The 13742-nt window shown below is 35.4% G+C and overlaps 1 protein-coding gene across 1 annotated transcript in view; it reads right to left on the reverse strand.

Annotated features, from left to right (window-relative positions):
• Positions 1-2884: 2884 nt before the first annotated feature.
• Positions 2885-13742, reverse strand: part of LOC150106510 (pleckstrin homology domain-containing family G member 7-like) — a 280061-nt gene continuing 269203 nt past the window's right edge. Inside the window, exon 18 of the mRNA XM_090393016.1 lies at positions 2885-7889. Within this exon, the coding sequence (XP_090249142.1) occupies positions 7791-7889 (99 nt within the window). The 3' untranslated portion in view covers positions 2885-7790. The remainder of the gene's footprint in view (positions 7890-13742) is intronic.

The raw sequence follows: 13742 nt of genomic DNA on the forward strand, positions 1-13742 counted from the left end.
AATGACATTTTGTATAGAATATCGGTATTCCAATAATGTTCAATACTTGGAAGTGTGCATGGTCCCCCATATGTAGTAACAAACCAAGAAAACCTTCATTTCTGTGGTGTCGACATATTTCCAACGTGTTAATTGTGAGGACCTTGTCAGTGGCCCCCTTTCTTATTTCTTGATTAGCATACAAGATCTATGTGACAAAAAAGATTCAAAAATCCTTTGTGAAGAAAAGATTCACAAGATTTTCGATGGTCAAATTTTGGGAGTTGAATTGCAAGTCACAGTCCTCTAGAAAATCTAATTTAGGTGGATCTTGTTCAGTTTGACACCAAGAAATTGTTTTGTTAGTAGTTGTAGGTTGCTGCTGAATGTCTTCATTTTCTTCAGATTCACTTTTGTAAGTATATTCATCATTTCCATGTGTACTTGTATCTGACAGCTGATAATTTTTGTCAACATCTGAAGCATCCTGTAGAAAGTCCTCCCAATCTGATTCGCTTATTCGCATAAATTTCTTTTTCACGACATGGTGTATGCTGTCATGTGCACTTTGCATAAAACTGAATGATATCTAGACTGAATCTACACTCTGAAGAATCAACTAGTTTACACAAGCCACTACAGCAAAATAATATGCAGCGATAACTAGATCCAGTAGAAGGGGCAATATGAGATAATTTGTAGTTGGCAGATAACTTTTTGGCAAATAAATTATTTAATAATTTAATACAATCCATTATAAAAGTATGGTTTTGAGATGCAGAAATAAGAAAAATGTATTCTACATTGGTAAAGTCCATGCCTAGGAACAGAGCAGCACATATAAATAATGAGGTAAAATTGGAAGTTAATTTTTGTACTTCATTTCTTGCAAAATTAAAATTTTAATTTTAATCCGAACACTCATTAAAATGTGTGTGTTCAGATTAATTTGTTTGCTACTGTACTTCACTTATATGCTCTGCAGTGGCAATCTGGGAAAATAAGATAAATTATTGCAAATGGTGGCTTGTGGAAAGCTAAAGCATAAGTACTATTTTTATGGCTTTTCTCACATTAAAAATTAGTGATTGGTTTATGTTTTCACCATCCTGCAAAACATGGGTGTGAAGTGTACAGATATTAAAATAATGTGGATATGCAGCTTAAGATAGTTGATATACACTGCTTGGATAGAAGTCAATGCCCTCCCCCCTATGGGTAAGATGCATTGTATCATCCAATGAGCGTTTGTAGCCAGTATAAAGTGGAGGAATATGATGTTCCCAAGTCAGTGCAACTGTGTCCTAATGAAATGGCAGCGAGAGGAGAACTGATGGAGTTTGAAAGAGATGTTGTGATAGGATGCCATGTTGCAGGCCTATCTGTTCAGTAGACTGTTGACAACTGGGCCATCTCAGGTCAACAATCAGTGATACCATACTGACACACCACACTCATCGAATGTGACTGTAGTATGCTATGAAGGAAATATGTAAAACTGCTATTCTTTAGCTGACCTGTTGAATGTGGAGTTCTAGGCATTGAGTGGAACATGAATCTGCACAAGAACATTCAGAAGTAAGACTCATAAGATGGGTTTCCATGATAGGACTGCAATATGCAAATTCCACGTTACCTGAACCAACATGTAGTGTTGTCTTCAATGCTTCCATGTCTCGCCATGTACAATGGGACGTGAAAGCTGTGTTATGGAGTGATGAATCGTGCAACACCCTGTACTGTGCAGATAGATGGGTGTGGTGGATGCCCAGTTGAATGTGTGTTGCAAGAGTAGGTAACCCCAACTATAAAATTCGGAGGTGGAAGTGATAGTATGGTCCTGTTTTTCCTGGTTTGGCCTCGGACCTCTGTTTGTGGTGCCATTAACATCAAATGTTGAGAGGTATGTGAACATTTGGACAATACAATGCTTCCTACTTTGTGGCATTTCTATAAAACTAATCATTATCTCTTTCAGCAAGACAATGCACTGTGTCATAAGGCTGCCGTAACTGCATGGTTTGTGGACATGAACATCGCCGCACTTTACTGGCCTCCACAGAGCACTGATCTCAACTCTATTGGACATCTGTGGGATGAACTGGAGTATCAGGTGAGGTCAAGGGACATCCACTCGACAACAGTCCAGGACCTCATTACATGCCTACAGGAATGAATGGTCCAAAATTCCTGTTGATTGCTATTGTAAGTTTAGGGAAAATATGCCCTGTAGGATTGCTGCAGTCATCGCAGCAAAAGGAGGTCATACATCTTATTAAGGTGGGCACCATGGCTGTTTGTTCTTCATACTGTGGTGTCCATTAACTTTTTTGCAAGCAGTGTATATCATCCACCATGGCCACTTGAGCGATTGTGATATTATAGGAAGGGAAAGTGTTGAAATAAATTTTCCTTCTGAATCTTTCCTTTTTTTTATTTATTTTGAAATATGATCTTGTATTGTCTCTCTTCTCCCAATCATTTGAATAAACAAAGAATACATCCTCGCCTACTCATAAGTTGACTGATATTAACATAAAATAAACATCTCATGAGAATTTAAAAGAAGACTGATGACTTACAAATTGAGTTTTTTAAATTAACAGTGTGTGTAGAAATGCAAGCTTAAGCAATTGTTATGTTAATGGGATTTCATGCATAATTAAACTTTGGTGGTCCTAAGTATTTTCCTACAACATTTACAGTAGACTCTCACTATAGCACTTGTAGAGGGCTTATTATGGTCTTTATAATAAGCTCACTTGATGTAATTAGTTTTTTAAATTAGTTATATTAATCATGTCGCCAAAAGTGCATGTTTTGTGTATGGCTACAAATGAGAGTATTTATTTGAAGTTCATTTGTTGCTATTTAAAAGACAAATATTTAGAGAATCACACTTTATTAGAATATATGTTTACATGTAATCAACACTCTCTTCGCACATTATCACAAAACAGTCAAACTTCATTATAATACAAACAGGAGGTTGTCCAAAGTTGGAACAAGTATACTTTCATCTATTTACATTATAAAAATTACCAATTGAAATAACAGAGAAGATAGCTGCTTTCAAAAATATAGAATCTGAATTTTGGCTTGATGCATTTGATTCACATTCATCTATCACTAAACCAACATGTTCAACAGAGAGAGACACTTAGTCTAAGACCAGTATAACAACAGTGGATTTACATCATAAAATAAATATCACAATAGCTTCATAACAATAAATAAAGTTCTCCTGTAAAATTGCGGTTAATCACAGGAAGACTTGTTCACAAAATGTTCAAAGTGGGAGGGAAAAAAAAATCACCATTTTATTCCTTTTCACAGTTTACTTGGCTTTATTAACTTTTCTTCTCAACTGTTGTGCCATTTTATATCCCTCCCCATCTCCCCCATTTAGTTTTAAATTCATATGTACCCCAGGTATAACATTTAAAGTGAAACTAAGTCTGAAAATCATATGCATTATATTAATATTAATCTTGTTTTTGTGAGAGGAGGGTTAAATTTTAGATGCTTAAGAATGAAGTGTATTTATTAAGTTTGTCTACAAAATGTTTTTGCTTCTCTGTTGTTTAGTACAGAAACAATCCAAGAGTCCTTAATGACTGGCTTTTCTGGTTTGTATTTTTAGTTTCTGTCATGGAGAAGTGTGCAGCTAACTTAAGCTGAATTTCTAAGGCTCAAGAATTAAATATCTCTGCTTTACTTGTTTTATACCAATGCTGCTGTATAGGAGCTTTTTGATAAAAAAAATTGTTTTTTGTAAACAAATTTATATAAAAAAAATCTGCATGAATGATTTTATTGCTACATTTTTCATTATGGAGAGATATAAATAAGAAAGTATTTCTGACAAATGTCAAGCTTCTTACCATTATATGTATGCATCATGTTTATAATATGCTGTTGAAGTTTTTCTGAAATATTTAGAGGATTAGAAGATCACAACTTTCTAAAGGAATTTTTCCTATACTTTGACTCAGCTATTGGTTTTATAATTTGTCATGTCTTTGCAATTTGTCATATAAGTAGACTAATATAATCCCAGTATCTCTTTATCATTTGATTTTTAGTTAAATAGACTAATATTTTTCAATTCAAACTGTTTCAATGCATGAATATTTTTGGTCCATTGCTTTTTATTTATTTTTTATTTTTGTTTTGTTTTTTTGTTTGCTGGAAAAGTTCTCTTTTCCAGTAGTGTGTGTGTGTGTATGTACACGCAAGTGAAAATGGGAAGGCTGTTATCATATATTATTTTATTTTAAATATTGATGATATACTAATATTAGCAAAATGTATGGTGTGAATGCTTAAATAGGCAAACTGGTCCCGTGAACACACATGGCTACAGTCATAAATATACTTATGGCAAGAAAGGCAACGGGAAACCACCTTGCATCATACCTCCCTAGTAATCAGCTGCAACCCTCTCAAAGAGAGGAGGCCACAGGATTAGGATGCTTAGATGTTGATTACCACTCCTGTGATGTATAATGGAGAAAACACATCTAAAAATTAGTGAAACAGGAATTGCTCTCCTCCTTGCTTGTGAACTTCATTTGTATTCAAATATTTGGTACCTCATTCTAGTAATTTCTTAAAAGTTTTGTTTACTTTAATGACAGGAAGAGAAAGTAAAAAATATTCTTATGAAGTTGTAAAAACACAATGAAAAGTGGGAAAAAAAAACTTTTTTTTTTGTAATGTTGAGATAGGATCATTGTGGGTTCATCATCATGCCATGTGGCACGAACATTTGTCAGTGGCTTCAGGTTGTAGATGAATTTCATTGCTTTGTGCTTCTTTCTAAATTGGAGGTCTTGAAATGCTTTGAAAAGAAAAAAAAAGTTCTGTGTTTGGTCTCTAGAGCAGGGGTTCTAGATTAACTAATCCTTTTAGCTCATCCACAGCGCTATATGTTTGCAACCTTCCACAATACCAAACACAAAGTTTCTTTCCTAAAAACTTATTTTGGTAGTGCATTATTATTACCATTTAGAATTACATAATCTCGCATTTTAGAATACTTATTTCCCTAGCTTTGTACGCCATAATTTCATCTATCATACAGTCAACTCTCACTATAGAAAACAGACATGATGAATTCCTTCATTAAAACTACCAGTAAGTCCCAGCTAGACCTTCACTGCATCAGTGGTCCAAAGAAAATTCACTATTCAGGAAATTGTAAAAGTGCATCCATTAATACATTCCGGCTGGGCATGACATAAACTATCGTTCAGCCCTTGCAGAATGGACATTGTCTTACCTTTCATTTGCTGTTGTGTACATGGAAAATTCTTACGTTTTGCTTTCTAGGGAAACCAAAGTTAAGTTAGAAAAGAAAGACTTGGTTTTTCATTTATATAATTTATCAATAATTAAAAGATAAATAGCATAATTCAATGGGATTCCGTAGGCTATATCAGCTTTTATCACATAATGAACAGATGATGGTAGTACAATAAGCAGGGCAGGCATCTCACACTGGGTGATAAAATTCATCTACCACCTGAAATCAACTGCAGGTATATATGTCCATGGCAGGATTTCAAGCCGCATCCTGTTGATTGGAGAATGGATTGCACTAACTCGGCTGGCAAATAGTGTAGGTCATGTATAATTATGATCTTCACTGTTCATTTTAAAACAAAGAATCCTGCAACTTGCTTCAACATTAGTAGAGCATTGTATTTCATACATATCACTGGAATGGGGGGGGGGGGGTGAATTGAAGGTAGGTAATAATTAGAAAGAGAGTGGTGTTTTAAGTGAAAATGCTGCATTTGTGAGAAACTGGAAGATATGGGGGGGGAGTTGTAATATTTTTGAGGGATTGATTGCTTTCACATGGATGTTATTAAAAAAAAAAAGCAATTCTTGCCATAGCAGCACTTCTGTTTATTTTTTGATTTATTATACTATATAACGATCCAATGTAAATATACTTGTTTAGATTTCAGCTGCTATCCAGCTATGATAGCTCATTACTTAAATTTACCTTCACAGGTCATAAAATGGGATGTCGAAATTTAAAGCTGTAATTCTTGCAATTTGGACATCCCATTTTATGAACTGTGAAGGTAAATTTTAAGTAATGAGCTATCATAGCTGGATATGAAATTGTCTTGTCTGATTCATAGCTATTATTTTGGGATGTTTTTTTACTAATTAGAGTTTGAAAAGTTAATATGATCATGGCATATTGAAAATTTGATATATTTAATAGTGTCTAGTTACTTCCATGATGCATGACATGGTCTGATGCTGATATTTTTGAATGATAACTAAAGAAATTTCAGTGCATTTTCTAAACAACTTAATTTTATAGTAAGAAATCTAAAATAGTAAGCTAATAAGGGCACACCTTAAGGTCTTATTGTCTAAATATAGACTATGCTTGTTTTGGGGTTTAAAGAATTGCTGGCTTTGTTATGCACACTTCTCAAATGCAGAGATACATTATCAATTTCGAAAATTCAATACTAAACTAATACAAATTAAGGAATTATTCAATTTCTGCATATTTTGATATAAACATGTACCAGTCTAAGTAGCCAGAAAGAACTTTCAGGAATGATCAAGATGGTATATTATTTTGGGAAAATGGTTTAAATAACATGGGACAGTATAAAAAAAGTGTTCCATGTTCCAAATGCCCAATAGTACAACTGCAAAATAAAAGTTGCTTTTTTGAAATAATCAAAAAAGAAAATGTAAGCATCATAACAATTAAATATATTGCAAGCTAAAGTTTTCATTTGTTTTACCAAAACAAACTTATTCATCTAAAGATAAGAAAAAAATATTGCACATATATAGAGAGGAAAGGAAGTTACTGAGCACCATATATCTTTCCAGTTGTACATCATTTAAACTGCCAAGTTACTTTTGAATAGTTTGCTCATTTTATCTCCATGTTCTAGCTATATTCATAATATTATAAATTGTTAAACAATGTCATTTCTGAGTTTAAGTGAGTATGAGGTATAGTTTACATCCTAAAACTGTATAAAGGCACACATAACAAAACATTTTTCTGGTGATTCAGCATGCAGTCATTTCCCCTTTTCTATAAATTGTACATTTTATAAGTGCTATCAGATTAACTAGTAAGTCTTTTAAGAAAGTTTTACTGATTTTGGTCAAATTCAGGTTCTTTATTTTTACCATGGGATTTATTTTTAAATCATTACTATGTCATTGCTTCTCAACAATGTGATTACTCTGCTAATCCCGGTCACCTTACTAAGAATATTTTTTTTTCTCCTGTAATTCAACATGCGAAAATATTTGGTTACACCTTTACCAGTGTATTCTTTATACTGTTACTGAAGATTGGTAGTCTGATGCACAGGAATAGGAATAAACAGTTATGACATGAACAAATGGTAGAATATTTGTACATAGCTGTAAGAGTAATGATTTTGTGGAATACTCACAGAAAATTTCAAGATGCAATGCACATGTAGACAGATAAAATTCATTTGTCTTACTGGACTTGAGATGCAAGTTAGTCTGTGATGACGGATTGTCAGCAGTAAGGCTCCATTTTAAGCTATTAGTAGTTTATGCTTTTATACACCCAATATTCTTTTATACTCTTTATCTCTTCCTATTTCTTTATCAGGCTGGAGAAATGGAAGCTTGTTCTGCATACAGACGAAAGCATGACAGAATTTCTCACGTTCTCTCTTACTAGCAGTTGTATAACCAAGGGTGTCTTAGGGTTTGGTTTGGCACTTATGGCACAATGGTATAGTTTGGTCCAAATGGTATTTGAGGTCTTCCCTCCATTATTTGGCTGTTGAAGTCCTCTGATTACGAAAGACTGTATTCTGCAGGGTTCGTTTCCACCTATCCATTGTGTCTCGAAGCTTTGAAAGCCACATGCCCTAAATAAAGAAAATGGTCAATACTGCAACAAAATGGTAATTTTAAGTATAACATATTCAGGCAGAAGACCAGTTATTACACATTTCAACATCTCTGTCATAAGGGAATTAAGTACGTTTTTTGTTTATAGGTTAATCATTGAGGAGACTGCAAGGTGTACACAGCTGTAAACTGTGAACACCTTGCCATCTACTCATTTAGATATTTTAACATTTCTAAATGTTCACCTGATCACTCTGTAGAAAGTTGTGGTCATCATCACTTAATTGTGGTATTAGGTACCCTTGTAGCATGTCGAGATATACACCACCACCAGTGATGGTAGACTAAAAAAAAGGAAGGGTCAATACACTTATGGTGCAAAAAATGTTAGCCTTTGGGGTGCTACAAACATGTTCTACAATGGCATGTGGATTTTTGCTTCAACAAATTCTGCAGTTGTGTTACTTGCTCACTTATGTAAAAAGTGCATTTGTCACTGAAAACGATAGTGTCCTAAAGTCTTCATTTTGTTCTATCCTACTAACCTTTTCCATACAGAAATCCTGGCATATCTTTCATCTTTCTTTAAATGTTTTACGAGAGTAAATTTGTATGGCCTTAAATGTAGATGCTGTTGTAAACCATGCCACACAGTTGCATGTGAAATTCCAATTGGATGAGATGCCCATCTGGTTGACTTTCCAGGGCTTCTCTGGAAACTTTCCCGAACTTCCTCCACAACAGCATTGGCAGCATGCAACTTTCTCATTGACCTTGGATGACACACAGAACAGCCTGTTTCCAGAAAATTCTTGTGCCACGTGTAGATCGTGTGTCTACTAGGAGGTTCTTTGCCGTATTGTGTGCAGAAATTCCTCTGAACTTGGGTTGCAGACTTCATTTTCTCAAACCAAAACACACAATGTGCTCACCCTGCACCATCGAAAGTTGCCATTTTCAAATGGTGTGACGTATTACACCATCTAGTGTTGTCATTTGGTAATAAAGTTACGTGACCAAAATTGATGTGTTTCACTACATTATGACACTTGCTCAGCTTTTGTATGTCTTGCGAGTTAGTCTCTGTTCTCCTGAAAAGTTGTATACACCCTTTTGAAACCCCCTGTATTTTATCCCGTGCAAATGTCTTTATTTTGTGTGTGTGTGTGTGTGTGTAGTCCCTGCACAAGATAATGTTCAAGCAGTATGCACCTTAACATGCTGGCAATAAAGAGGGGAAGCTGTCCATTCTGTTTTTAAAAATAGGCATGTTATTTGCATTGTTGACAATGCTAGGATTACTGCATGATGTTGAGTATAGTGAAGTCATTCAATCCTTTCTTTCATGCTTACACGGAGATCAGAATACGTTATGGAAAATTGTGGAGACAACTACTGTGCTAGTGCAAAACTTTAGTTTAATATAAACCAAAATGAACACTGCATGTTTCGACCTTCATATCAAGGTCATCATCTGGAGTATACACACACATATGCAGAGGAACAAGCTGAACTACAATCTACATGGTTTGCTAAAGTTACTGACCAACCGTTACAATTATTGGCCTGACCTCTGGTGAAAAAAAAAAAACTTGATTACATTAAAGCTGGAGTCCTATTATTATCTGCTAGGTTACAAAATTAAATTGGGCTGGAGAGCAACATGTTTATATATATATATACACAGGGTGTTCGGGATAAATTTGACAGTTTCGTAAGGAAAAAGAAAATCTTCTTTGTATCTATTAAATTTAATGAATTGACAAAAAAACATTACAGGCAGAGTTAATTACAATACTATCAACAAGATTTACTCAAAATAACCACCATTAGCATCGATCACAGCTTCAATTCTGCTTCGGAACCTCGAACAAGCTGATGCTACAGTCTCCCTGGGAAGGGCCGCAAAAACTGTTTTAATTTTATCCATTAACTGGGCTTTTGTATTACTGGAAGTGCGATTGGTGTCTTTTTCAACTGCGCCCCATACAAAATAATCCATGGGGTTAAGGTCTGGGGAGTTTGGAGGCCAAACATTTGGAATGGTGAAGTCGTAGAAATTTTCAGACAACCATTTTTGACTTTTCCCAGAGGTGTGGCAAGGGGCCGAATCCTGCTGCCATACATACGGCCTACCATTGGCTACCCTTGTTATCCAGGGCTTGACTACAGTTAGCAACTCCACGAACAAAGCCCGAATTCCAATGCCAGGGTTCTTCAACACCTGTTCCTGCAGATTTGCGAGGAATTCTGCTGTACGAACGCAATCAGATCGTCTGCTAGGGATCTTTCTTCTTGCTACATCCTCGTAGTCACCATTGCAAGTCTCTAGTTCATGCCTGATTGTTTTTACTGTATTCAGGGAGCATTGGGCAGCAGTCGTAATATCCTTATTTTGATGGCGGGCACGAATCATCATGATACAAGTTATTCTCTTCCATGATTTAGGTGGGTTCCAGCTATCCATCCTTTCTGACATCTTGTATATGAATGAAGAAGGGTCCAAACTTTTAAATGAAGAGAAGTGTGTGTTAATACATGTAACTTACGGAAAAATATAATTAATTATAAATATGTCAAATTTATCCCGAACACCCTGTATATATATATATCATCATTATCAAATTCCTGCCATGTATCCTCAAGGGGGTGTACAGGATATAATAGTTACTACATGAAAAATTTACATCATTACTAACTTCCTATTTATAATTTTCCTCCAAATCAGTCTATTACTTGTCAAGACTCCAACATTATCAGATCTTATATTTCTATCGTCTAAGGCACTCAGTACCGTATCAATCCACCTATATCTTGGTCTTCCTCTGGGTCGTTTTCCTGCCAACCCAGCAGAGAACATGTTTTGCTAATATTTCCTCGCACATTCTGTCTGTCAGGTGGTATGTCAAGTGACCATACCACCTGAGATTAGCTCTGCTAATACATTCCTGGATGCTGACAATGTCAAGTTCTTTCCTAATATCCTCATTTTTAATATATTGTCATTAATGCCATCTGTTCATGGCTTTAATCTTTTTCATTTCTAATTTCTCTCTTATTCCATATGAATTTATTCAATTGACTTCCTACCATACCCGCTTTGTTGATTATGTTGTCTATTTCCATATTTAATTTACCATCATCACTAAAAAGTGTGCCTAAGTAGCTGAAATATTTTACTTGTTCCACAGGTTCTCCATTCACAACACAGTTGACATTGGACCAATACAGGATGTTATTTACATTTCACTTCCTGCCACCACATTTCTCAGAAACTTAGTATTGTACACATGTTGAAGAACCGTGCCTCTCTCCTTACAACAGATCAACAAGACCTCCAGGAAGAACTATCCCTGATATCCACTAACCATGAATGGATTTCCTCGACGACTTGTCCACAAGATACTTTTCTCTGAATCCCGACAAAGACAACAAGATGATATATGTTATGTTTCTACCATCGTCATTCCATACTTAGGGACAGTTTCCAATAAGATTGCTAGACTCCTTAGACCACATAAAATAAGAGTGGCCTTTAAACCCACAGAAACAATTGGACAATTCTTAAGATCTCCAAAAGATAGCCTTCCTATCTCCAAATATGCTGGAGTTTATAACATACCCTGCTCGTGCAGCTTGAATTACATCAGCCAAACTTCAAGGAGCCTTGAAATTAGGCAAAAAGAACACATAGGTGACGTCAATAATAACAGAAGAAAAATCGGGGTTAGCTTTTCATTTCTCAAGAACGAACCATACCATAGAGTGGGATAGAAGCACAATTCCTTACATGGAGGAGGACTTCCGCTCCCGAATTTTTAAGGAGGCCACAACAGTTGCCCGCTGTATACAAAACCTTAACAGGAACCAAGGACTAATCTTGCCCGTGATCTGGAAGACCCTTATCAGATCCTTCAACTCACCAGAACTGAATTACAGTGCCAACTACAGAATGTTCCTAAATAACAAGTGATATCATGCACGCTCTATGCATGTATTGTACGTGCTCTGTTCTTTGTTTAATTTAATATAATTGGAATCGGTTGATTATAGTTTGTAACAGTTCTACTTTTTAGTGCCTTACATCAGTTATGTACCCTGAAGATGCCAACAGCCTTAGTTGGTGAAACTAGTTGGTATAACATAGTTGTTTATTATATGCACTTGATCAATATAATCCCATTAAAAGTCTTTCCAGAGCTTTTTGGTCAAGAAAATTAAACGTTTTTTAACAGTTGACATTTTCAACAATTCTGCCTATTTTCATTGTCTTTGTCTTTTTATTGTTGACCTTCATACCATATCTATTACAACAGTTATTCAATTTAGTCAGGGAATTTTGCAGACTTGTAGCAGATTTATTTAGAAGTATAATATCGTCCGCATAGCAAAGAGCTGACATTAACATCTCCAGTTTTGATATGATGTTTAATACCACTTTCCTTCATAATGTGATCCATATAGATAATAACAGAGGGAATAATGTACATCCTTGTCTCATACTAGATTTAACATTAAACCTACAATCTACACGGTACTTCCTTCAATTCTAACTGCTGACTTACCACTCATAACGACTAAGTATTGCTTGATTCTTGTAGAAAGGCTTATATGCTGGTTAAACATAATAATTAATACTTAATAGAAATATAAATTAAATGAACTTTAATATATACTTTCCGATATTTCGGCGTCACGTTGCCATCTTCATGGCAACTTAAGATAAAGACACGTGCACGCAAGTACTACATAACAGCAAATGAGAAACGAAGCGTGGAAGCTACTGTTTTCCTAAAGTCCTGCTGGTCTCTTCTCAGTTATACCACTTTGACCCTTAAGCACCCCATATATATACATGGGCTGTCCAATAAGTAATAAGACTAATTTCACTGTGGCAAAACCACTCATCACAATATTAATTTCTGTAGAATAAAGAAATGTTACTGTATGTATTAACAAAAGAGGTTGATAGTGGTGTATACGGGCTGATGTGCCAGAATGTCACGTGACTAAACGCAAGTGCTCATTGGCGCGCCTATGAGGTATGACCAGTCTTCGAAATGGAAGCATCCTTGGAACAGCGTTATGCGATTTAATTTGTGCGTTTGCAAAAATCGGCATTAGACACTTTTAACATGATACGCGAAGCAATGTCTTCTACGATGAAGCAATGTCGAGGGCAAGTGTTTTTCGCTGGCATAAACCTTTTAAGGAAGGAAAGCAAAATGTGGAAGATCTTGAACGTGAGGGAAGACCTTCAACATCCATCACAGAGACAATGATCAACACAGCAGCAATTATCATCAAGCACGTCAAAAGGAAGCGTCCATTTCTGAAGAATGGCTTCTTATTGCACCACGATAATGCATAGCCACATATTGCTGGTTGTGTAGTGGACATTTTGCAGAAGAACAACACAGATATCCTACCACACTCTTCATACAGTCCTGATCTCGCACCATGCGATTTCTGGCTGTTTCCTCAGCTCAAGAAACCACTAAGAGGCCGCCATTTCGAAAGCAACAAAGCATGTGTAAAAGCTGCGGAGGCGGGTTTGAAAGAACTCTCACATGTGTTTAAGAAGTGGATGCAACGTTGGGACAAATGCATCATCACAGTAGTCACTTCGAAAAATACCATGTAAATGATGACGATTAAAGGTAATCTGTTTTCTGTATAAATATAGTCTTATTACTTATTGAACAGCCTACGTGTGTGTGTATGTATATATATATATATATATATATATATATATATATATATAAATAAAATAAAATAAAATAAAATAAAATAAAAAAACTGATTATACATATAAATTTCAACTAATTGGTATGGAACAGTTTCCAATAAAAACTGAAAATTGCTTTAAG

Source organism: Typopeltis vanoorti, chromosome 5 (genome assembly GCF_054136105.1).
Source record: "Typopeltis vanoorti isolate ZY-2024b chromosome 5, IOZ_Tvanoo_1.0, whole genome shotgun sequence".
Classification (NCBI taxonomy): Eukaryota; Metazoa; Arthropoda; class Arachnida; order Uropygi; family Thelyphonidae; genus Typopeltis; species Typopeltis vanoorti.